At 40.8% G+C, this 27,247-nt stretch overlaps 1 protein-coding gene across 1 annotated transcript in view; it reads left to right on the top strand.

Moving 5' to 3' along the window:
• Positions 1-27,247, top strand: part of gbe1b (glucan (1,4-alpha-), branching enzyme 1b) — a 96,009-nt gene extending 68,762 nt beyond the window's left edge. The window contains exons 14-16 of the mRNA XM_080428769.1: positions 4,626-4,756; positions 17,237-17,354; positions 25,236-27,247. Of these exons, the coding sequence (XP_080284895.1) occupies positions 4,626-4,756; positions 17,237-17,354; positions 25,236-25,298 (312 nt within the window). The 3' untranslated portion in view covers positions 25,299-27,247. The remainder of the gene's footprint in view (positions 1-4,625; positions 4,757-17,236; positions 17,355-25,235) is intronic.

Genomic DNA, 27,247 nt, shown 5'->3' with positions numbered 1-27,247 from the left:
ACATGTGAAAGTTGTCCTCTGCATTTACCATAACTAACTATTATGAGCAGTGGGCGCTATTGATACAGCGCCCGGGGAGCATAATGTATGTGTCTTGCTCAGGGACACTACGACACATAGACTGGGCGGAACGGAGGGCGAACCTGGGACCTTCTGATTACCAGATGGCCTATCTACCCGTTATAGCCCCTCCTATTACACACAAAACCAACTATTACAGTTTACATTCAAACGACATTCCCTGTTACAGTACTTACTGTCCCTAAAGCTCGAACTGAACCTGTCAAACGGGCCTTCATGTGTGCTGCAGCTACAGTAGGAATCACTTGCAGACTGATCTGAAGCTTAAGGACTTAATCACACTTTGGTCTTTCAGGAGTTTACTGTCCGATCTGATGGCAGACTCCATCAGACAGTGCACCTGCTTCCTTACCTAAGGCCACGTTTAGACGACAACGCTCTCTAGTGAAAACGTTGCGTTCTCACTTTTTATTTTGCCTTTAGACGGTGACGCACCAGTGATAGAAAACGCTGTAGTGTGCGCAGCTGATCTGTGGGTTGCCATTGGGCTTGTTTTTCCTATAAAGTTGCTTGTAAATATTGGTTGTTGCAGGTTTTTGGGCTTGTTTTTAAAGTGTAGTTAATTTTTGATATTTGATTTTATTATTGTTTAAACAGCCCTCAAACATGTGCATCTCAAATGATTGTATTTCTTCGCAGACCCCCATCTCAATTAATAAATATATATGGTGAAAATAGCCGATCTACAAGCTCACAGTGAGCTTGTAGATCTGCTATTTTCAAAAAGATCTTGAAATAATATTTGGAATATATATATATATCAAATATTATTTCACTATTTTAAGTTGTTTGTTTTATGTGATTGTTGTCTCCGCCAGGCCGAAAGGCATGGCGAGAGAGTATGTTTTACCCCTTGTCCGTCCGTGTGTCCGTGTGTGTGTCTGCGTGTCCGTGTGTCCATCTGTCTGTGAACAGCTAATCTCCGGCACCGTTGGCCCGCTCGCTGCGAAACTGTGCACACACACTCCCTGGATGCCAATTCAGAACCTCTGCTATGCATTTTTCACATGGGCCTGTTATAGCGCCACCAGGAGGCCGATTTGATCCAAACTATTTTTTTAATATTACTCCTACAGATTTTATCCAAACATCATGCAAATCGGTACACAGTATCTCTATTGTCATGTGATCAACATAGATCTGTCCGATTTTCCATATTCCATCCTGATTGGCTAAGATTGACTTCCAAAGTTTGCAGGATTGGTTTGTTTTGAACAAAATGCCTCAAATCATCTACGCAGCATGCGATTTCCGTGAAATTGTGCACGCACATTCCCACTAGGCTGAGGAAGAAATGCCACTTGAAAATGTTCAAATCAGCCTCATGGTGGCGCTATAACAGGCCGATTTGAGTTTTTACCTATAACTGCACCGATCTGCGTGAAACTTTGCACGCACTCTCCCTAGAGGCCAAGGAAAAACCTTTGCCATGCATTTTTCACATCTGCCTTTTAGAGCGCCACCAGGAGGCTGACTTTTGTAAAACAAATGTTTTGCTATTACTCCTTCATAATCTGCCCAAAAATCACGCAAATTGGTACACAGTATCTCTATAGTCATGTGATCAAGATGGAAGTGTCCGATATTTCATATTCCATCCTAATTGGCTAACATTGGCTTCCAAAGTTTGCTGGATAGGTCCGTTTGAACAAAATGCCTCAAATCATGAACGCAACGTGCGATTTCTGTGAAACTTTGCACACATATTCCCTCTAGGCCGAGGAAAAAATGCCACCCTTTTCACATTGGCCTGTTATAGCGCCACCAGCAGGTCTAATTTAGCAAAACACATTTTTGGAACAAAATGCCAAATGCCAAACAAAATGTCAAATCATGAATGCAGTGTCCGATTACCGTTAAGAAGAAATGCCGCCCCTTTTCACATTGGCTTATTATAGCGCCACCAGGAGGCCACAATAACCTACCTGACCTGGCGGAGACCTGTGCTCCGAGGAGCACTTTTTCTAGTTTGTTTATGTTTTATGTTGTGTATGTTGCAACTTTGTCCAGCTGCAACCATGAACAGGGCTCCCTCGTAAAAGAGATCCTGTATCTCAATGGGATTTTCTAAATAAAGGTTAAATAAAAAATAAAGAGCTATACAGAACATTAGGAGCACATGAATTAAGTATCAATGATATTGCCAATTGTGCTTTCGTGAGGACAATCTACAGTATACGGTAACTTGATTCTACAGTATATTCAAATAGGTGGCATGGAGGCTCAAAGGTGGTTTGGGGAGGTGAGGTCGAGGTGCTGAGTGAAAATGTTGCTGCTCCAGGAGCAAGTGAATTAACCACTTTCAACCTGGAGTCATGTCTCTGTATTGTCAAATATTTTCAAAAAAAACCCACCTACAACAAAGTATGAAATGGGGCTTAAGTGGTTAAGAAGATGGTGTAACACACGGGACGTCGCATCACTTAAAAGTGCACAATGCACTGTGAAGATGTGCGGCAGTGAAATTCAAAGGGGCAAATGCTGTACATGAACCAAAGCCCCCATTAGTTCAGAGATAACATCACTGGTGGTCCTGCTGTGATGCACTCTAAACAGACCTGTCCTCTCTCTCCGAGCAGTCTCTGGCCTCCTGAAAAGATGTGCAGTAGTGAACTTCAAAGGGGCAAACGCTGTACATGACTGGAAGCCCCCGTTCAGTACCCTGCTGTGATGTACTCTAAACAGAACTGTGCTCTCTCTCTCTCTCTCTGAGCGGTCGCTGGCATCTGGAAGCCTCTCTTTATGCTCATGTTCTATTTATACCACTGGTGCTTCACAGCAGGTGGGTTGTGACTTGACAATTAGTTGTGTGGCCATCATAATAGAACTGTCAACAGCTGACCCGTAATATTGACTTATTTCCATTAGTAGTTGTAACTTTTAGTAGAAGTTGACTTGAACCAACTTGAGATAAATCTCCAAATATTCATGATACTTTCGGAAAACTGAAGTAATTGTATTCTCATCATATATATATATATTTATTTTTTTGTTTAATTTATTTATTAGGTTTGTTTTGCAGCTAGTAACTCCTACAGTTCATATATCACTACAGTAGATGTATTTAAAAAATGGAATGGTTTTATGCTAATGAATAACTTATTGCATACAATCTACATTTAGCTGTATGAATAAAGTATGCATTTGTACATTTTATACAGTTGGAATGCCACCGCTCCATGAGGTTCAATGTCTTTGCAGATGCAAAGCCAGTTATGAAACACACCCGGCCATGCATTGAAAACCCTCTGGGGAAGTAAAGAAGGAACATGTAAAAAGAGTTTGCTGGAAGATTGAAGACTGCCACCTCTTCCTGTAACCTCCATTCTCTGCCAGTGCAATTGTCAAGGGGCTTATCTCCCTATTCAGCCCTGAATATTTTCCACTGAAAATTTACTGGGGGAACAAGGCACTAAAAATAGGGGGTGGTGTGACATTGATAATCTCTACTAATGACACGTTAACAGTGGCTTGCTCCACAGGAGAGTGGTGGCTTCGTCATCTGCAGCTGTCCAAAGCTGACAGCGTGTGCTTCTCGTTGCCCTGAGCACCTGCTCTCTGACGATGATTGTCACCTGAAATTAGATGTATGGACGCTTTTAGCCGGTATATTTGGAAAAAACAATGTGTACTGCAGCCCCTGCAGCCTTCACCTCACTTAACCACTTAAGTCCTATTTTATGCCTTGTCTGCGGAAATAGACACTATTATCTGCAATTTTTTTCCAAATAGTTTCAAAATGTCTGAAAATGTCGGCCTATATTGACATTTCCAAAATAGGGGTGTTTAAGTATATCATAAGAAAGGGGAACATGATCATTATGTCATAAAGCAGTGGTTCTCAAAGAGGGGTCTGGGGACCCCCAGGAGTCCTTGGAGGGTTTCCAGGGGATGCCCAGTGAAATTAGTTAATACTAGTCCATACCCGGGGGACGCATCCGTGGGGGGATATGCGCACATGATCTGGCAACCCGGGAGCCATTCATCCCATAGCTCGCGGGGCCATCCCACAGCCGTAACCATGGCGACATTCTTTTACATAAAAACGTGAATAAACAGCTGACAGTTGGGGAAATCGAAAAATGGGCAGTTCCGTGCACATGGTAATGGATGGTCAATGGCTGCGTGCAATTTCAGATCAATAGCTCCAGCCACTGAGGAGAACCGGGCAGAGCAATGTTGGTCTCACCACCACCCTACCTACCTCACAGAGCTTGGTCAAATTATAGGAGGATAGCATCAAAATCAGTCCCACTTTAACCCTATATACTGTACATCGGCTATTTGAAAATAGCAGATCTACAAGCTCGCAATCTGTCACATTCAAACAATCTTGAAAAAAAGTGAAAAAGTTTGAATATTTTTTTACATTTAACAACACAAATCTTGAATGGGGGTCCCTGGCAAAAAAATATTTTCACATAGAGGTCCGCGGCCAAATATAGATTCATTTGGAGATCCTCGACATGACAAAGTTTGATAACCAGTAACCACTGTCATTAAGTAATAATAACTTGACTTGTTTTGTTCTTTGTCCCATTTAGGCCTTTGTCAGTGCCAAACATGAAGGGGACAAAGTCGTTGTGTTTGAGAGGGCAAATGTACTGTTTATCTTCAACTTCCATCCCACTAAGAGCTACCAGAACTACAGGGTGTCCGTGGAGGCCACTGGAAAGTATCCTTTTGCATCTATACTAATGTGAATGAATGTTTGACGATTTGATGATCTTACCACAAGTTTGCTTTGGATTTACAACCTTGTAGTAAAGATGGTTATTTGAACGTTGGTTAATGAGGTTAATGCATTATCACTGCTAACCCTTAGCAGTTATAAATGGACAATTTGATAAAAGATGTAGGGTATCAATAGGTTACAGTGCTCAATTTTAATGCCACAGCAACATTGACTTAAGAATTTAGATTTTTTACTACCTGAATGTTTCTTTGTACATACATGTACAAAGTAACATTCTGGTAGGGTGTGGAGGGCAGCGATTCAGGAGTCCCGAGTTAGTGTTGGCTAGTCTGCCCTCTTGTATCGCAATGTACGTACATGAGGAATTTGTTTTGTGAGGTTGGTGCATTGTCCTGAAGCAACAGTGTAGGAACGCATTTCTTTACCACTATTTCATCAACATAATAGAATAGAATATAAACATATGCATGTAATGTAAGTCATAAACTTTATGGCCTCTAGTTTGAGGGAGGTAATGTCACTATTGGCAGTTTAAGTGATGGGTCACAAGTTTGACACAGAACAGCCAAGTCAGTGCTACTGGACAGAAAAAGATAGACATAGTAGGAAGGTAAAAAGGGAACCCCACTACAAGAACACTGGCTTTTTCAATGTATTATTATTGGCCCTATCTCAGGGGTGTCGAACTCATTTTGGTGTCCGGGCAAGATTGGTCAAATGGTGACTTGAGGTGGGCAGGAACCAGTTGCGGACGCACATGCGCGCTCACACGCATTCAGTTATACAGCATTGTTTTTCAATCTGTTGTCTTGTCTCAGAAAACAAACAATGCAATTTGTAACAATAATAATAATAATAATAATAATAATAATAATAATTATTATTATTATTATTATTATTACATTTATTATTATAAACCATTTTAAGTAGAATAATTTGAAGTTAAACAATACCTGGTAATGTGTGTGGGTGGTTAAATAATTACATTTATAGAACAGTGGTGTAAAGTAACTAATTACATTTACTCAAGTACTGTACCTAGATGTAGATTTGACGTAGTTTTACTTTACTAGAGTATTTCCAATTTCCAGAACTTTCTACTCCACTACATCTCAGTCACTGCTATAACTACAGTATATCACTTTAAAAAATGTTTTATGAAGATTAGCTACTTTAATTATTTACATTTACAAAAATAGCAGATCTACAAGCTCATAGTGTGGCACTCAGTGCCGCACTATGAGCTTGTATATCTGCTATTTTTGAATAGCCAAATAAATCTTAAAATGACACAGATGCTTTCCCAGATTGAATGTTAAATACACTCTGAGTTCAATTAATACTGAGGATTTCACTGGGCAAGCTCCTGAGAAATAAAAGAAGCAGCTTTGATACATTTATACGTTTTTAACACATATATGATTAATGCTTCTAACTACCTATTACCATTAATATATTTTCAAAAATGGCAAATTTACATGGTGTAGCCAGCATGAAATTTCATCTAAATCACTTACTGCTCCCAGACACCTGACATCGTAATTCTGTCACTAAAGAAACGGCTGACCTGGGATTCATGAAAGGCTGTCTGGGTAGACTCACATCCTTGATTTGTTCAGATCACAGGCCTATCAAACGATGCATTTCCACCTGTTCATAAATCAAATGCACGTTCATTCACCTATCAACGAGTAAATCACCGTAGGAATAACAACGCTAAATCAGACACTCCCTCTATCAAATTCTCACTATTTAACTCTGAGAGTTTACAATTCCATTTGGTTACTTGCTATGTATCCCATGTCTATATATCCCACTGTTTCTCAACCAATGGTCCACGAGACTACTAGTGGTCCATGGTATAATTAGACCTGCAGGTGGTCCATGGGCAACACATTATATCAAGCCACTGCATTATTTAACTGAAATATGCAAGTGGGTCCAGAGCTCAAAAAGAGGTTGAGAACCACTGATCTATTCCCATCCCACGGTTACCCTGATTCTGTTCTCTTACTTTATCCATCCTTCCATTAACCCATTAAGACCTGTGTAAGATCTGTGTGTAACCACTTTAACCATTATTCTATGCTTTGGCTATTCAAAAATAGCAGATATACAATCTCATAGCGCGGCACACTATGAGCTTGTAGATCTGCTATTTTTTTTGTTTTTGTGAAAATGTGTGCAAATCTTTGAATATATATATATTTTTAAAGCAACATATTTTTTACTAAGATCTTTGCTTCTGGGGGGTCCCTGGAATAAAATATTTTGAGATGGGGGTCCGCGGCCAAATACATATCATTTTGGGGGTCCTTGACATGAAAAGGTTGGAGCACCACTGACATAGCAACATGTCAAAAAAATAAATAGCAGATCTACAAGCTCATAAAACATGGGACAACAATACTGGCTCCTGGCTTTAGCTTAAGTGAGCCTTGAGTTCAGAGCGCAAACACAAAACACCTTTGTTAGATTATTATAATTAACACCATAGAGAAATATTAATACTTTGTTACTGTCATTATGGGACACGGGACACTTTGAAAACAGAGATGTCAGAGTGTGTGTGTGTGTGTGTGTGTGTGTGTGTGTGTGTGTGTGTGTGTGTGTGTGTGTGTGTGTGTGTGTGTGTGTGTGTGTGTGTGTGTGTGTGTGTGTGTGTGTGTGTGTGTGTGTGTGTGTGTGTGTGTGTGTGTGTGTGTGTGTCTCTGACAGACAGACAGTCAGTCAGTCAGTCAGTCAGTGTCCGTGCTGACTCCTGTGTGACGATCAAAGAGTATAGACTGTTAACGAGCCAATCAGCCAGAACATTCCGCAGCTGGTTAGACAATGCCTGGGCGATCAGAGGTACTCAGTCAAGTAGCAGCGAGTGGGGGAGGGGCGAGCTGCTTGGCAGCACAGCAATGCAAACTGCGACTCTATGTCTGTTAGATGTAGTGTCAATTTACTATTTTTCAAAGTATTTCGCGGGCCGCTATGGACCTTTCCGCGGGCCGCGAGTTTGACAGGCCTGCCCTATCTAGTGCCCTATCTAGTGGACGTGGTTCTCGAAATAAATAAATATTTGTTTGTCAGTTATATGGCTGGTGTGGGGGCATCCAGGTGGCGCCCACCATCACAGAGGCCCGGGTTTCATTCCAACTCCAACATGTTGGCAAGTGGGGAGCCAGCAGGGAATTGTGTCGCTGCACTAGCGACTCCTACTGGTTGATCGGGGTACCTGTTGAGCGCAGGAGGAGAACCGGGGAAGGTAGCATGAACTTCCACACACGTTTATGCTTCTGCTGAACCTTCTCGCTGTCAGCTAAAAAGCAGCAGCTGGTGACTCCATGTGTGTCAGAGGAGGCATGTGGTTCCCTCCCCAGACCAACAGTGTGGCAACAACGGTGTACATGGGGGAATTGATGATGACAGAAAATAACTGAAAGAAATCACAACACTGCAGTATGGCTGTCGTTTATCAGACTTGCACACTGTGAGCAGAATATTGCTGACACACCCACATCAGGACCTATACTACTGTACTTCTATTTTTCTCTTCATTTCCAAGTGAACTGAATGTTTATGTTACTATTTTCCTTTCTATAGCTTGCTGTAAAGTTGCCAAATTCTGATGGAAGTTTCAGAGAAATTAACTATTTGAAGAGAAAATACATTGAACTAGACTTTCAGTCCGCTACACAGCCTTCAAATCTAGTCCTATATTGCGCTGATCAAAGCAATGGTCACAGAGTTATGGCCAATATGAAGTGTTAACCACTGCTGTAACACTGCTGTAGGACTCATATGTGTACAATTTAGGTTTTTAGGTGTGACTATTCATGGTAGACCCTGAACCATTTTTCCGCCAAGTTTGGGGCGGATTGGAGCAATGGTGCGCCTCGACAAATTGTGGCCCTGGGAGCCCCTGTACAGCTTGGCCCCTTGTGTGACTGTTCTCATGACTCCTGAACAGTGTTTGTGTCAAGTGTTTGTGCACAGATAGGAGCAACAGTGCGCTTTGCCAGTCCTGACGTTACGTTTGTGACGTCCACCGTCAACCCACCCACTAGGGAATTTTAATGTAGGATAATTAGGGGACTTTTAGTGGTACTTTTAGTGGTAATTTGTCCCCGTATTAGAAGTATTGGAAAATGATTACATTCATACATTTTTAATTTATGTGTTAATTAATTAATTTATATTTACTGTATCCCCATGTGTATCATATCAGTTGAGAAGTCTTGCTGTTCTTTACTAATAACTGTTCTTAGTAAAATGATAGCAATATTATTTCTATGAATAATAGATATATACAAATAGGATTGTGAGCAAAATAAACTAGAAAGAAACGTATGAAAGCATTTTTAGTGGCCTTCTAGAAACAATAAATCATCTTCTGAGAATATTTATGCATTTGGGGATGGATGATGAAAAGATTGTGGCAGGCATTTTATTTAGATTGAAAGTAAATGACTTGCATTGACCCCCCGATTTTAATAGGGTGTTTTCTCAGAGGATTATCCTTTTGTGATACAATTTTAGCAGTCAACAGAGATATGAGTCAGTTGTTTATAGTGGCATGATGTTATTAGAGAGAAATAATAGCAGAAGGCAGTGATTCAGAAAGCACTCTCTTTAGCAGCCAGGCTGTCTGTCTTCCCAAAGAGCAGCGCAGAGGAATTTAATGAGTCCCACAGTTGTGATTACAGCAGGCTTAATGATTAGGGATGTGAATGGGGACAGAAAGGCGACAGATTTGGATTTATTATAAAGCACATTAGTCTCAGCTGGGCCTCACAATATATCATGTCAATACATTGTGTTCTGGATGGATAGGAAATTGCAGTGCTTTTTTCAGCCATGGCTCAGGTAATTTGATGGCATGGCAAAACTTTATTAGTTTGCGCTTGATGCCTTTTTCAAATCAGCCCACAAGGATAACAATTAAAATGGTAAAAATGATGTGCATTTAATTGGATGAAAATAAGGCACTTTAGCATTTACTTGAGTTGCATTTAGGTGGTCCAGTCGACCAGTCATTAAAACAATATGCAACGATGCTATACCATGATGGTACAATACACACTCGGAATAACATACTGGATGTGATTCCCGATGATTTCTAATCTAATCTAATACAATTCCTAAACCATCGGGCAGTTGGAATTGCACTAATTGTAGGTTCTCGCTACTTGTGTTGGTGTGAGAACTTGGGCACACTGCTAATGGCCTTGCTGCACAGTGTCTCCTCCACCGTGTTTGAGAATATATTCTCATTTAGATGGTTTCGCTTCTTTTTCCTTCCCACTGCATTCTTTTGATATTTAAGGAGAGGCCTCAGACTGCGTGTGTGTGTGTGTGTGTGTGTGTGTGTGTGTGTGTGTGTGTGTGTGTGTGTGTGTGTGTGTGTGTGTGTGTGTGTGTGTGTGTGTGTGTGTGTGTGTGTGTGCGCGCGCGCGTGCGTGTGCATTGGGGTGGTGAGAGGAAAGGAAATGCTAATAAATGTGAGGGCAAAGCTCTGGCTGTCATTATACAGAGAAGCAGAAAACACACGGGCAAATGTGCAGTGTGTGTGAGGAAGGTAAATGTGGTATGTGTGTGCGAGGAGATGCAGATCCTCCGATGGGAATGTGTGCAGAGGATCCAATTAGGGGGAAGAAGACAGATGAAAGTGCCACTCAGAGGCAGGGGAGGTAAACAAGACAAGCTCAAAGAATCCAAAAGCGCCTTTTTCATTAAACTCGGCCGTCACATCCTTAAACTTTCTCATACCTGTGCGAGGGTCAGGCGTGTCACTGGGAAAACTCCTCATCACCATTGCCTCTGAAAAAGATAACTGGGGCGCGACTGAGCATGTTGTGAGCCGTTGGAAAATCGATTCAGCGTGTCTGGCTGTCCTCATTTGGAGCCTTGGAGGCTCAGCGAGTGCATTATTTTATGGTTTGTCATATGCATATAATTTGGTTGGACGAACATAACATTTTCACCGTCTCTTCCCCCAATTTCCATAATTTATACCAATAGGCTGCCAGGTTGAGGTGCCTTTTTTCACATTCATGTATTGGATCTCAGAAATACGTTTTTCTTTTTGCCTGTTCTCTCAAATCTTTCTCTAAAATGCCTATATTTTAAAACCGAACAGAACCATCTTTTATCAAATAAAATGCATTTGTATTTATTCAAAAATTTTAGTATTCACCCACCACCGTTGTGGTCTTCAACGAACACGTTTGTGAGTTGGAAGTCCGCAGGGGATTATGTTCTTTGTCGCAGCACTAGCGCCTCCTACAGGTTGGTCTGGTTGCCTGTTCAGGGAGGGATAGCATGTTCTTCCGCATGTATTACGTATTCTGTGAAACTTCTGTCTGCTCCAAAGAAACGGCTGACGACTCCGTGTGCCTCCTCCGATACACATGGTTGTCTACACCCTCCCCAGGACCACTGAGGGGGTAAGCAGTGACAGGGACCACGTATTTCATTGTTCAAGCGGGAATTGTCATAACGACTAAATTGGGGAGAAAATAAAACTAAAAAACTAAAAAAGATGCCAGAGATAGAAAACAACTGTGAAACAGCACAACAGCTCTTTCCGCCTCTTTTTTTTTGTGCATTTTGTTTTCAGGTGGAATTCTCTTGTACACTCTCTCAGCCTCCTTATGTATTGTCATCATGGTCCTTGCTAGAGGACTGCCCTTAGCTAGAAGCATGCTTAGTATACTATATACATTTTTTTCCTTTGTATGAGCTTACTGTGTTCTCTTTTCCCTATTGAGAACATTGTTGTTTTTGTTTGTTTCGTTTTTCAAGCGGGAAAGCAAAGAGAGCTGACCTCACCAAAAATGTCGGCCATTAAAATTCAGTCGACATCAGCTCTTGGACGGGCACTCAAACCATCGGTATGTTGTCTATTCTATTCTCTCTCAATGGACACATTTCTCAGGCAGTGAGCTTTATCTGGCGGGTTAGAGTATTTGAAAGCCCAGTTGGATCCTGTCTTGAAGACTTGAAGTCTGGGTAGATGGGTCTTTGATGTGCACTGTGCGATTAGGCAGCTGCAGGTTTATCAGGTAACGATTCTCCACACAACAGTACTTCTATAGCCATTTGTAATGTTGCATATTATACATGAAGTCTAATTAAACAGAATTACAGCAAAAGTCACACTTTTTATGTAACTTTAAAGCCATTTACAGTATACAGTGAATATGGAGTTGAAAACTATGTTTCTAAATATGCTCATTATGTCTGTCAGGCCCAAGACCAGGAGCGGAGATTATGCTTTTGCTTCTGTCCGTGTGTGTGTCCGGCTGTCTGTGTGTCTGAGGGTGCTTGGCATCTCAGAAACCACTGGACAGATCAGCGCCAAACTTTTCATGCACACAACCAGTAGGCCAAGGAAGTAACCCCAGCCATAAGTTTCAAATCAGCCTCATGTTGGTGCTATACCAGCCCGCTTTACATTTTGGCCTATAACTTTTGAACATACATTTATTTTTGATCATGATACAACTCCCCATATAGGCCACGCAGATTTTTGCCTATAAATCTTCCTGACATTTAGCATTTTCTACCGAGTTCACTGCTACACATTATCTCTGGAGTCATACATGAACATGGATCATACCGTTTTGATGGTTTGGTTTTGATAACATGTTCATGAGTTGAAAACAAAAAATAATCAAAGAAATTCCCTAAATTAGAAAACGAGAAGTCGTTTGAAAAGTAGTGAAAATCTCACAACGCGGCACAAAGCGACGCTTTGTGAGCTTGTAGATTTGCTATTTTCACTAGTTTGGGTCCCGGGCAAACTTTCTTTTGGGTCTTGAGCTAAAAGGTTTGGGAATCACTGCTCTAAACAATGCAGACCCAAAAGCAATTTCACTTAGACTCATAGGGGACAAATGTCACTGTTGTAGAAACTTTTTTTTTTAATGGCGTCTTTTTTAGTTTTTTTGTTTTATTTTCTCCCCAATTTAGTCGTTATGACAATTCCCGCTTAGCACACATTTGAAATTCATCTAAAAGGTGATAGGCTAATGCGCCTTGATACTGCATCGTGGGATTTTGTAACTGCTGCCCAAATTGCAAAGCGATATATTATTTAGGTTTAATTTGACTTTAGCTATAGCTGAGCAACGATCACAGAAAAAGAGACTTTGAATAATACAGATAGATGTTTAGAATTCCAAGAGCCACAGAACATAACATTTCAGATGTGCACACTCACATCTCGCAAAATGTATGTAATAATTACTGTTATTACATACATAAAGTGAGGGGAGAAAAAACTAGAAAACAGCCTGATGGAGAAACTAAGTGGTGGCTTGGTCTGCAATCACGATCATGGCCCGATTGTTTTCAGGTCATCAATGGCTCCAATCTCCATGCTCTGGACTGCCTCCCATGCCTTCAGCTCATTGGACAATTGACTGTTCTTAAATTATCCCCCTTATTCACAAAGGCCGTATTGATTACAATACTGCAAGCTGGTTGTACCGGCCATCTGTACACTACCAAAGATGCAATCGCCAAAAGCCGCCAACTACCAATTTGTGCTGGAGCTCACTTCCATACCACAGTGTAGTTTGCCAGGGAACATTGAATAACTGCAGACATTCTCCAATTAAATTCTAGTCCACAGACACATGTACAGGTATGAACATAGTAAATGTTTTTTTTGGGCTTTCCTTGCTTTATCAAATTAGTACACAGTTTTCTACTAAGTCCATGTTGGGATCTCAACTCTTTTGTTTTCTTTGAAATAGAACAGATTCCAAATTCCGTATATGCACCCCTGAGAGATTATTTCTTATTTCCTCTTTGATAGTTATTCTAACAAAATGAGTTTGCTCTGTCAATGAGTGGAGGCAGAAAAGAGACGAGGGAGCAGGTCTTCTTCCCTGGCAGACACAATGCACAGAGCAGCACTTCTTTTTAATCATCACTATCAAAGCAGACAAGCAGGCAAGCAAACGCAGACTTTTCCTCGGGCAGAATGAGGCAATGTTGGAAGATCTCACTCAGACCTCGGAGCATAGCCGATGGGGAGATGAGGTGATTATTCACCCATCCAATTAGGGGTCTGTTTGCATGTCTGATTTCTCTCTCTTATGGTTTTTGTCACTCCTCACTGCACCAGCCAAACGCAAATAATGCACTACACAGATGTTATGGGGGGTACTTAACCCATTAAGACCTGGAACTGTGTCATTTTTAGATTTGAGCTAAAAAGCATTATTTTACACTTTGGGCTATTAAAAAATAGCAGATATCGCTACGAGCTTGTAGATCTGCTATTTTTGAAAAATCTTGAAAATGTGTGCAAATCTTCTGAATATATATATCTTTAAAGCGAAAATTTTTAACTCAAATCTTTGCTTCTGGGGGGTCCCTGGAACAAAATATTTTGATGGGGGTTGGCGGCCAAAAACATATAATTTTGGGGGTTCTTGACATGAAAAAGATTGAGCACCACTGAAATAGAAACATACGTTTTTCAGAAAACTGTTGAGATTTAGGAGACATGTAGAATCGGCTTCAGGTCTTAATGGGTTAAAAATCAAGGTATATCAAGCTACTCATGTAAGGCACAGCACATTATTGACTGTCGAATAAGGAGGGAATGAGTTCTTCACCTCTGGCAAGCGTGTGTGCAAACATTTGTTCTTCGTTCATTTGTTAAATTTCATTCGTTTTGTTTTACTTTTCTTTTTTTCCCCTAAAATTTAGAGTAGCCAATTATTTTGGATCCCCTTTTTTCTCCCCAATTTAGTCGTTATGACAAGTGATTCCTCCCCACACACACATTTCTGTGCCGTCACTGCTGCTGTATCCTACTGACTCACCTGCCAGTGAGGAGCCCCCACCGGGAGGACGTAGAGCCTTAAGGCCTTTGCAGACAGGGTGCGATTTTTCCGCACTGAAAAAAGGGACAATATCATTGGTTCTCAATGACCTGCATGCACACCGGCTCCAAATTTACCGTGCGGCGATGCGATTTTTTTCCCAATCGAACCCAGTTCGATTCGTGCGTCTTTTCGCATGCGGTAAAAAATGATTGACTAATCGCACCCTGTCTGCAAAGGCCTTTAGTCCTACTCCTCCCGCCCAACACTCCCTGCTGACGGGTGCCTCCTCCCCCCAGCCCGTAGGAGTACATACAATGGCCAATATCTCCCTCCCTGCCCGGCTTCCCTCCCCCCGAACACGGGCCAATTGTGTTCGCATAGACGCCCGACAAAGCCGGCTGCACCACGGTGGAGACTTTCGTTCACCTTTTGTGGCAAAAAAAGGGTATTTTGTTTTGAAGGTGCTGAACAGAATGTTGGAGAATCCAAGAGAAGAGAGTCAAATGTTCGTACACTGCAGGGCTTTGCGTGCACCATAGAAAGAGTTGAGTGATGTTTCATGCACACAGGCCCTTCTTCTGACTCTGACATTATATGACGTGTTGAAATCGTGCTACGGGAGCCCCGTGTGAATTTGATTTCTCTTAGATTTTCTCTTCGATTTTTGATCTCAAACCATGAAAATAATGTTGGCAGTACGTGTTGCATGATTACTGTAGATAGATGCAAGTTACTGTATGCCATCCGGATGTACAGTGGGGCTTGAAAGAAACTTTTATGTGTAAAAGGACAGCAGACAATATCAAAATCAACCAATATCACACAGCAATGAAACGGGTGAAATACACGATTAAAAGCAATAACATTTTATTAGGATGGTTAATGTAAAGTATGGTAAAACAATGTTTTTGTTTTAAATGATGTGTTTCTTTTTTTTTTTTTATGTCTGCAGTCTCTGCAGTTAGTTAGTACTTATAAGAAGAGATCCCATGGTACATGCCATCGGTCAGCATGGCCTTTCCAAACTCACTGGGACAATACAAGCATTGTGCCGATAGAATGAAGAAAAAGCCACTCGCGAATGCCTCTGTTTTTCTTTTCATGCATGATTGGAGGCAATTTCTACAGTATATGTCATGTCGTCTCTGTCGGGTGGAATCCTCATATGTCCAAAACTGTTTAAGGATTCAAATTCAAAAGCATCAAAAGTAGCAGATCGACAAGCTCACAACGCGACGCGTTGCATCGCATTGTGAGCTTGTCGATCTGCTATTTTCAGCGAAGGCTTTCCCCACAATACAGATGCTGGGGTTTAAGTGGTTAAAAGGCCTGTATTCAAAATCTTACTTGAGTAAAAGTACAAAAGTCTTGGCATAAAAGCATGCAGTACCAAAGTAAACGTAATCAAATTTTTCAGAATTTGTCAGTTTAAAAAATTTATAAAGCAGATCTACAAGCTCATCACACGTTGTGAGCTTGTAGATCTGCTATTTTCAAATAGGCAAATTATAAAATAGGACTTAATTGGCTAATGCAGGTTTTATGTTAATAATCTAAATCTACAAAGTAACTAGTAACTAAAGCTGTCAAATGATTGTAGTGGAGTAAAAAAGTGCACTATTTGCCTGAGAGATGTAGTGGATTAGAAGTGTAAAGTATCAGAAAATGGAAATACTCACATAAGGTAAATTTTCGCACTATAAGCCACACCTGAATATAAGCCGCAGCAGCTAAATTGAATGATTTGTACATATATAAGCCGCACTGGACTATAAGCCGCGGGTGTTTTAATGAACTGCATTCTAGTGGCCCCTAGTGGCCGTTAGCTGTAAAAATCCATAGATAAGCCGCACCGTTATATAAGCCGCAGGGTCGAAAAATTGGAAAAAAGTTGCGGCTTATAGTCCGAAATTTACGGTACCTTGAAATTTGTACTTAAGTACAGAACTTGAGTAAATGTGCTTATAGTGACTTAGTGACCATTGCTGGGCAGTGCCTCTTAGTATATCTTTCATCACAGGTCTTCTTGTGCACCAGGGGTTGATTTTGACAGCAAATTATAATTTAGTTTTAGTCATAGTCTTTTGAATATTATTGAATATAATTTCGTTTTAGTCATATTTTAGTCATCTGAAATGTTATAGTCTCGATTTTTGTCAACTAAATCTACAGTTGATTTAGACTAAGATGTATTTTGGCGGTCCATGACGTCGTAATGGCTGATTTACACTTGGCTTCATGTCGAAAATAGCCGATCTACAAGCTCTCAACGCGTCACACTGAGCTTGTAGATTGCCTATTTTCGGGCTGCGACACACCTGCGTGCAACCACGTCAATGACTTGTCTTAGTTCTACTGGATCTCTTCTCCACTAGTCCCTCCTTAACATTTTTGTCTAGTTTTGTTTTGTTGACAAAATCAATACATTTAGTCACAGTATTAGTCATCATAGCTTTTATTTGAGTTTTTATTGAGTTTTCGTCAGTGAAAAAAAGATAGTCGACGAACTTCGTTTGCCATAGTTTTAGTCGACGAAATGTACACTGTTTTGTGTCCCTATACACTGTAACATCCTGGCTGTTTTGCCTTGTACACCGTCCAGTGCTCCTTAACTCCAGCCCTTCAGATACCGAATCAAGCTGGACACTGATGAGAGTGTCTACGGCGGTCACGGACGACTGGACCACAACACAGAGTTCTTCACAGAGGCTGAGCCCTTCAACGGCCAGTCCAACTCTATGCTGGTAAATGTTTTCATTCATAGGCCAACTGAAACAGTTTCCCAGTGACTGAGACATATCTCATGAAATGTCTGTGATTTTGGTCCTCATCGTTGAAACCTTGTATCTCCATATTTCACTGATGTATGTATGTATATTTTGTAAATCGATGCCCTACTGTACTTCAACGTACAAGACAAAAGTAGCGGCGTGTTATGAGCTTGTAGATCAGCTATTTTCGCTATCTTTAAAACATTTAGAAAGTGTAAGGGTAAGTGTGTCTTTGGGTTGTATAAATGTTGAACCAATGAAAAGTATTAACAAGAGGTGGGGTTGGCGAAAGGGCCTTTCTGTGTGGAGTTTGCATGTTCTCCCCGTGTCTCCTAGGGTAGGTACCCTCACAAAAAACATGCAGTAATCCTGGTCACTATACTGCCTCCCCCTGGCCAGCCGGGGCGCCTGATGGAGGGGAAGGGAACTGGTTGGAATAACGTGTTCCTTCCACGCGCTACGTCCATCCAGGGAAACTCTCCCCTGTCAGGTGATAAGAAGGTCAGACGGCTCTCATGCATTGAAGGAGGCATGAGCTCGGCCCTGGCCTCCCTAGGTTGGCAGAGGGAAGGTAGTGCCCAGGATTACACGCTTAGGCATTGGCACTATAGGTGAAAAAATACGGGTTACAAAATTGTGGGATAAAAATTTAAGTAAAAAAAAAACAAGAGGTGGTGACTAAATAAGAACAATATTGGATCGATTAGAACACTGGTTCTATTTTTTTTCCCCATTTCCTGAAAAGTAACAGTGTAGGTTACATACAAGGTTTCCACCCAACAGCGACGATATTATGTTTCAAGTGTGAATAGTGCTTTCGATATTATTTCCGGTTAATTGCCCAGCCCTAATGAACACAAATGTCAGTGTTTGAGGGTGGGAAGCTGGGCGGGGAGGGTGATCTCTGTTGCTGCGTTAGTGTCTCTTACAGGTACTGGCCTCACCGAGTAGAACTAGGTTGGATGGCACAGAGATTCCCAAACAATTTCCGCTTGAGACCCAAAAGATACATTTGGTGTCTTCCAAATTTAGAAAAATACATTATTAGTGAACCATTAGCCCTGTTTCTGAAATAGTGAAAGTAGCCGATCTGCAAGCTCACAACACGTTGCGTCTGCTAAATTTATTTATTTAAATTTGTGATATTCGTTTAGTTTTTTCTGAAATTCTTTTGAAATAGGTGTGACTTTTTTTTGTAGGAAACAAAAGAGATATTTACTCACGACCGATACAAATGGCCCTGCGACCCAAAAATGGGTCCCAAAACCATCGTTTGGGAACCAACTGGGACAGCGTGTTCCTTTGTATGCGTTACGCCCTCCCGGTGAAACTCCTGACTGTCAGCAGAAAATTAATCGGCTGGCAACTTCATGTGTATCAGAGGAGACACGTGCTTGTCTTCCCCCTCCCACACCACCAAATGTAGGTGTTGCAGTGACAGGGGACTACAAGTGGTGCTAATTGGTGAATTGTCGTAGCAACTAAATTGGGAGAAAAGGCGAAAAAGGAAAAAAAGATTGGGGTTGGTGGCTGCCAGCACTGGCTTTATGCCACTGAGACTCTCAGCTTAACCATTGTTTTATAATTTATTGACTTCCTCATTAATATGATTAGCTTTTAATGTAGCCTCAAGAAAATGATCCAGTATGGGTACAGTATATTTAAAAAAAGGCAGCTTGCTCTGTGTAACTAGGGATGGAACCCATTGTTTGTGGTTTCTCCACTGGCTGTGAGGCTGTGTTTGTGAATATAACATTTGGCATGCATGTTTTGTGCTACTCCAGTTGGCCGTTGTCCCGGAGTCATGAGACTGAGGTGCATCTGATATATATATACTGCACTTTCAGATTTCTCCAGCAAACAATGTGCATTATTCATAGTGTTAGAACTTACCTTTTCATCTGTATGACTCTTGAAACTTGCACAGCTTCACTGCGGGGAGAAAATATCAGGGCAAGTGAAACCACTGGGCTTCCATCATAGACTGCTGAAGGCTAATGGCATGAAATAGGTTGGTCCTTGAAATATAGAAAGAAACACTGATATGCATTTTAAGCACAGCGCTCCAGGACTTTATTCATGTTTGCAACCCTATTTTCCCTGACGTAGTGTTTTCCCCTTCATGCCGGAAGACCCAAAGGCAGTAAGATGTTTATGAATAAGGTAAAACATTATTTGATGATGATTTTATTTGAATGAATCCAATTAATTTAAGGATATTGATATCTATATAAACTGGTCTATGAATTATTGGCTGTCTACGATGTATGGTTTAGTACCAGAATTGCTAAAGCGCAAGTCGATGTGTTTATCTGAACCTAAGCTGAACTTCACCAAGGGATCTTGAAGGGATCTGATTCTGCGCAAAAAGTGCTGGCTGCAGTGGTGAGAGAGAATATCTCTCTGTATTTAGAGTTGGAATCAATACAGTATGGATCAGAAACATACTTGGCAATGTTCTCCCACTTCCATTAAAAGCATTATTTTCAGCATTATTTAAGATGCAGTTTGCCGTGGTTAAAAGCCTCTTCCCCCTCGATGGTATTAGCTCAGCTTTCGTCAGTGAAGGAGTGAAATTACACATTCTCTTACATCTTTTCTCACTCTCTTATTAATTCAAGCGCCAACGCTTTGCCCCTCCTCCCCCGTCATCTCTCCCGGCCAAAATGTGAAGTTTAGTTAACAAGTCATCTGCTAATGTTGGCACTGTCGGGGATGCATGGGGAATGAACAGTGGTGGAATGGAACTAAGTACATTTACTGTGCTTCAGTACAATTTTGAGGTACATTTACTATTTACATTTTTTTATACTTTAAACTCCACTACGTCTCAGAGCTAAATATTGCACTTTTTACTCCATTACAATTATGAGACAGCTTTAGTTACTACTGTAGTTAGTTAAAAATAGGTGATCCACGAGCTCACACCGCATTGTGATTCGTTGTGAGCTTGTAGATCTGCTACAGTATTTGAGCTACTTTATTTTGTAGATCTGCTATTTGCTAAATTTTGAAGATTCTCGCTTGTAGTGACATTGCCCAAATAGGTACGCCATGTTGAAAGTGGTACGGAGGCCCATGGTTAGGTCTGTCTGTGAGTGTTATATGTTATCAATGAAAAATATAAGAGATTGTGACTAAACTACACTGGATCCACCTGAACCCAGATTCTTATTTATTTTTTCCTGAAAAGTAATGGTTTTGGACATTTGTTTTTGGACAAAAAGGTGGCCATTCAAGCCTTGTTTTATTTTCAACTTTCGAAGTTGGCGCAAACTTCTTCCCATAAGTATTTTTAAGCGTCTGCCAATGGCCTCCGCTCCCTCGGTATTGAATATAATAATATTGGATAATAAGTTCTCATATTCTCAAAGAAAGCATCTCTGGCCAGGCTTCGAATGCATTTAATAGGATGATCCTGGTAGAACAATGTACTGTACAACTGCCAGCGATGGCAAGGAAAAGTTCTCCAGAGAACTGTTACTCAACTCTTTAACATCTGATCAATTCCTGAGTTCCAGTGTCTCCGAATATGGAAGGTAAGATCAGCAATAACGATTTAAGAGTTACAGTATTTGAAAATGAGACCTGAAAGCTGACATGTAGTGTAGCAATATTGTTAAACGTGAACTTCTTAATTGGCCGTTATACTGGAATACGATAACTATTTAAAAAATATTCTTCACGATAACTATTCAAAAAATATTCTTCACATCTCTGGTGGGGACAGTTTTTATGATGTTGGAGGCTGGAGACAGACACAGTAATGGATTCTACATTTACTCATACAGTTGCTCTCTTTATCCTCTGCCAGCACTGTCGGGTTCAAATAAGTTAGCAAAACTAGTGCTTTGATCCGTCCCATTTTCATCCGAGGAGTGATATGTCTACTGGCTTTTATTTTTAATAGGCAAGAACTTTGCCGTTTACATTTGACTAATGAGCTATGGTAGATTTCCCTATTCTCTTTATCATGATATACAACACAAAATGGAACTTTATGGGTCCATTTGGTTCCATTTGTACATTCTCTAGTTAAATTAACCCTCAGGATTTTACAGAGTGCAAAAGGAACAAAATAAGGGAAGGGGAGGGGGAGGGTACGGGAGCAACAGTGCAATATACGTTGAAATTACGTCTGTTTGAAATTACGCCAGCTAACTCCACCGGAGTTAGCTGGCGAACACCTTTTGAAACACCTTTTGAAACGCGAACACCTTTTGAAACGCTTCCGGTGAAAACAATAGAATTCTGGGTAATGCAGGAATCCGCTAAAGACCTGCAATGACAGTAGTGACCAGCAGAGGTTGCTAAAAATTGTTATTTTGGGACTTGCACAGTACCCCTTTATCATGGGGTCCATGATATAACATTACCCTGGAGATTTTGAGAATATTGGTGTAGTCTGAGGGAAATTTGTGTCACATGTGCGTGCGTGCTTGTGCCATTTTGTGTGTGTGTGTGTGTGTGTGTGTGGGGGGTTCGGTGTCACAAATCTCCTTGGCATACTGTTTGTTGAGATCTCTCAACTTTTGATACTTTTTTTTTTTAACTTTCTTTACTGCAAGCTACAGTACATTGTGATTAATATACAAACAAATATACAAATCCACTGAGGGTGAGATCTGCAACTTATTTCTACTTGATGAATTACAAAACAGCTAATTGCTGTTTGTTTTTCATTGCTTGGAGGCTTCATCTTTTGTATTTGCTATACTCCACTATAATTTTGGAGTCTATGCACTGAATTAATAAACCCAAATATTTTGGTTAATAGATACTGTAGAAGGGTATCATAGTCGTTTAGCCTACTAGCTCACTGTTTAACAATTACTTAAAGGACCACTTCACCCATTTTCAACCCATCTTCATATAATTGGTCGTCACTAATGTTCATTATAAGATGGTACCATTTCTGTCTACTCTCTCTGTGTCTCAGAAGAGGGCTGTGGATAGTTCAGAAACCTGCCTACCAGTGACACATCAGTGGTATGGTCATTTCCAATCTGGGAACCCATTCGGTAAAAAGGGGGGGGGGATGTTTAAGTTTTTCTCCCTGTGTTGTTGCCTTTGGGGGCACCACCTCTTATTGTGTGCAGAAACAGGAACTCGGTTTGGCTCCTCCCCTTTCTTAGTCCACTTCCTGCCGGGTGCTTCTCTGTTTATTCCTACTAACAATAACTCCACATGTTTAGGGCAGTGGTGCTGAGAGATTAGGACATTTCAAACAAGATGTCAACCTAGGCCTATATATCTAGTCTGAAAAGTCTGAAAAAGCACAGATAGGAAGCCAGTGTTTTCACCAACAGTCGGGTCAGGAAACACGAACACAGTAGAGTGAATTTTCTTCATGATATATTCTTGCGAAGCACCTCATGAAACCTTTAGTAGCATATCTGAACATTGATGGGATTCAGTAATAGCCTCTCCTCTTGACTAGAACAGTGGTTGTCAAACATTTTCATGTCATAGACCCCCAAATGTATTATTTTGGCCACGGACCACCATCTGAAAATATTTTGTACCAGGGACCCCCATACAAGATTTGTGTTGTAAAAGTTGGTTGGTCCCATATGCAGTATGCACATGACCATATATATGGGCATAGCGGTCAGATCTGTGGCTCTGGACAACCGGGTCTCCATATATGCCTATATAGACCCATGGGTATCGGGTTTGTTTATGGTTATATCTGAGTCATAGTGATATGCGTATATATGTGCGTATAGGTTTTGTTTTTTGGTTTTGTCTGAGTCATAGTAACGTGGCTGTGCTATCAAATTGTCACAATAATAATACTAGAGGACTCTGTTATGTCCAGTTCAAAGGATATACATTACTATATAACCTACTCCAATGTATTGCAAATGCCTTTCAAATGTTGCCTAGTCTGAACAGGTTGCATGCGGTAAGGTTGTGTTCAAGGTTGTAGGTGTGCATGTTGCCCTGAAATGCCCTAGATCGTTTGTGACTCCATTTTCATGATCGCGACTACTAAAATGTTAATTATAATGTATGTGATGCGATTGCACTGCTAACAGTTGGGACTCTGCGCTACCCTATATTCGCAGATTGATTTAGAATTTGTCACTATTGTCCATCCATTTGGTGTAAATAAAAGCTGTTGACATATTCCAGGTTAGACACAGTGGTAGCTTTTGTCTAAACAGGTGCAATGATTCATTGCGGCCCTCGGTCTCTCCGTGGTGGTGCTGCTGCGTGGAGACTCTCCCACTGTGACTATTTAATTAGTCACCAATGTCTGTGTCAGTGTTTGAGCGGCGAGCTGCTCCCCTCCCTCGGTGCCAAACAGTTGCCAGAGAAACACATCCACGCTCCACACGTAACAACCGATGCAGAGGGTTGGCTTGAGGAGTTCAGGGGGTGATTGAATTGTTTACAGCCGTGCTCTCTTTTCAGTCTTGTGTTTTCTATGGGGAAATACAGTAACATTTGTGTCTGGTTGGCATGAATTTTAAAGCGATGTGTACGGTATACACAGTGGATCCCCTGCCTCTGAACTACACTCTGGACTGTGAATAAAAATAGGATTGATCAAAGGCATGATTAGATGCACTACTCTGAACTACTTTCCTCCCGAGGAATGATTTGTACTGTGTGTTTTGACGTCTGCAGAGAAATTTTCCTTCAATATGTTGAATCATTTTTTTTCTTTCTTGACGTTGCCACCATGTTTTTCTCCTTTCAGCGGAACTTCTGAAGTTATCAGTAGGCAGAGCAGTGAGCGTTATCTTCTCCGAATTCCTTACATTTACAACATAACCAGGATGTGAAAGGAAGTGCCAAAGTATGTGTGACTCATTCATTGATCAGTACCGACTTCACTACACCATTATTTACTCCTTGAGGAAAGTAGAGTTGCTGAAGCCTACAGGGGATGATTCACACAATTTTTTATATTGATCGTGAATAATCCAATATATATATAAATATATAAATAAATAGATATAGATATAGGGTGTGTGTGTGTGTGTGTGTGTGTGTGTGTGTGTGTGTGTGTGTGTGTGTGTGTGTGTGTGTGTGTGTGTGTGTGTGTGTGTGTGTGTGTGTGTGTGTGTGTGTGTGTGTGTGTGTGTACTCCATTTCATTGTCATAATCTAGGGCTGTAGCAGTAGATTGTTGTTGTTTTTTCTACACATTGGTTTGGTTGTTTAACTCCAGTGCCACCCAGAGGTCTTAATGTAACCGAAAAGTTTGGGACTTTGGGGATTGTACCATTCCTACTATATATTAAGAGTCTTCTTCCTGAATACCTATAGTGCACTTACTCCTCTAAAGAGCTGGTTTCCCTGTTGCAGTCTAATTACCTCATATCTGTATTATGATAGATATCCGATACTTGTCCCTCTCACTTCTCTACATCCTGCTCTTTGTTCACCTGTGAAACCTTGATTGTGAGAAATGAACATCCCACATCATCAAGGGACCAACGGTACACCCGCATCCTACATTTTAACGCTTTCAACCTGCCATCCCCATTTAGGGTCAAAACTATCGGTAATGGCCGATCTACAAGCTCACAACCTGTCGCATCGTGACATTCAAAGTATAAAATACAGTAGGGCTTAAATGTTTTTAAAAAAATAAACGAGAAGATTCAATACACTTGGAAATGCTGAGAAAGCCTGTCTTTAACACAATTTACCACTTGAACCCCAGCGTCCATATTCTGGGGGGAATATCTAGCAGATCTACAAGCTCACAATGCGTCGCAACACGACGCAAAGTTTCTCAAAGTTTCTCAAAGTTTCTCAAAGTTTCTCAAAGTTTCTCAAAGTTTCTCAAAGAACTTGTCGTCTCACTCTGCTGCTTTCTTCCCTGTCTTTCTCCCAGGTCTACCTCCCCTGCAGAACAGCTATTGTCCTGGCCAACGAGGAGATAGATTACTGTTATTAGTGATCGTCTCCGCAGAGACTGGGATCAGGAATGGATTACAGCCTCAAACCGAGTGTTAAAAAAAAATTGCCGCCTTATGCATGTCAACCACGTACACACACTGCACAAAAGCACTTATTCTGATTTATTTGATTTATTTTAGTTTTTAGAATTAATTAGTTTCCCCCCATGTGTTACAAAAACACCATAGGCAACCTTACAGTAAATGCTGTATCAGCTCTAGTGGTCAAAATTCAGCCTGGTTCTAATAACAGATCCAGGTCATTTTTGTACGTCCATTTGGGAAGAGTCCAACCTACCCAGTGGCTAGATGCTATTACTGTACTCCAAATCCTGCTGAGTCCATCCACCGCTAACCAGAGTCCTTTTACAGGCTCTGTTGAATTGGCATATAACCTGAAGCACTTGACCAGTAACTGTGTCACGGTTAACATATAAAACATTGCACTTCCTGCCACTGATTCCTGCATGATGAAACTTTATTTTGATTTGGTTGTGTTTGTATTTAAATGCTAACGTCATGGCACTTAAAACGTGTTTGTTTTTTTGTTTTTGATGGGAAAAGATGTGTATGTATTGAATGCACTGCACTGGAAAAAAAAGAAAACATTTCTGGGTATTTAAACACTTGTGCTCTATTAGTGTTAATGCAAACTGTGGGGTATTGTAAGAATAAGGATATTGTAATTTGCACAAAGTAATGAGCTGCTTTGAATTATATTCCACCGTGGGTAGCTACATTAAAACAGTTGTAATGTTTAGATTTATGCAGCTACAGGGAACATTTAAGTAGTCATTTAAAGCCTACTTATTAAGCCAGCAATTTGCTGCTGAAGCAATTTGATCAAATCACCTGATTTACATAGGTGATGGTGTGCTTCACCGGTTGTGATTTGATCTCTTTTTTTTTGTCTTTGTTCCCCTTTGCAAAAATGTAATGTAGTGTTCGTGTGTCACTAGCTTTCACGGATGAAATAATTTTGACAGTTCAAGTTCAGTGTAATCCTATTCACAGAGAATGATGCTTAGAGGTGCCATTCTATCTGGAAGAAGATTTCTTTGTGTGTAATAAGGCCGTGGAGGATTTAAAATAGAATACTATCTAAGAATGTCTGCTGTGATAGGTCACTTTGTATCCTGTCTTACAACTGCTTTGTCCCCCCCCCCTCTCACACACACACACATAGAAGTGTCATTATGTGATCTTTCATATGGGCTTTGTGCTTTCATCCTTTTCAGTTTATTGCAAATGGCATTAATGTTGGAGAAAAATAAATCTGTTCTAATGTTTCCTTCTGAAAGTCAGTCCTCCAGATACGATGCACGGCTGTGCATTGAACTTGCGACTTGTTACTGGACAAATTTAAGTATTTGGTGCTCATCTTTATCAGAGCAATATTACACTGTGTGAGAGAGACGAGCTCTTTTTTTGTCTGTCCCATATAAAATCTAATGTCTTGATTTACTGCCATGGATGCTGTAATACTGTGACTTAAACCCGCTGCATTGCTGCAAGTTCTGAGCAATTTACACCAGTGTAATGTAGCATATGGCAGGATTTGATCTGCCATCCCTGCTGCTAAAGAAAAGGCATTTATATTCAGGACCATTCTCCGGTGTTTAAACAAAGGTATCTTGGAGCACATCACTTCTTTTTGTATAACACCAAACATTCAAAATATGCCTTTTGCCACCTCTTGAAAAGCATAGAGAGGGACACTTTGCATAAATTTCAAGTGAGTGAAAGAGCCCAGTTGTGAGCCTGAAGTGGAGTGTTTAATCAGCTCTCTTGTCTGACCCAGTGTCACCGTCATTTTGCTTCTGCCAAAAGGAATTGTCTGTATTTATTCTTAAAAGTAAAATTGATGTCTGACTCTGATACACAGTAACTGCTATGTGATGTCATTTTTATTGTGACTGATCGTATTAAAATAGTGTCTATGTCTGCA

This window comes from Gymnoscopelus braueri, assembly GCF_963280865.1.
Source record: "Gymnoscopelus braueri genome assembly, chromosome: 5".
NCBI lineage: Eukaryota > Metazoa > Chordata > Actinopteri > Myctophiformes > Myctophidae > Gymnoscopelus > Gymnoscopelus braueri.
Note: the sequence above shows the minus strand (reverse complement) of the source record. Positions and strands in the feature narration are given on the sequence as shown.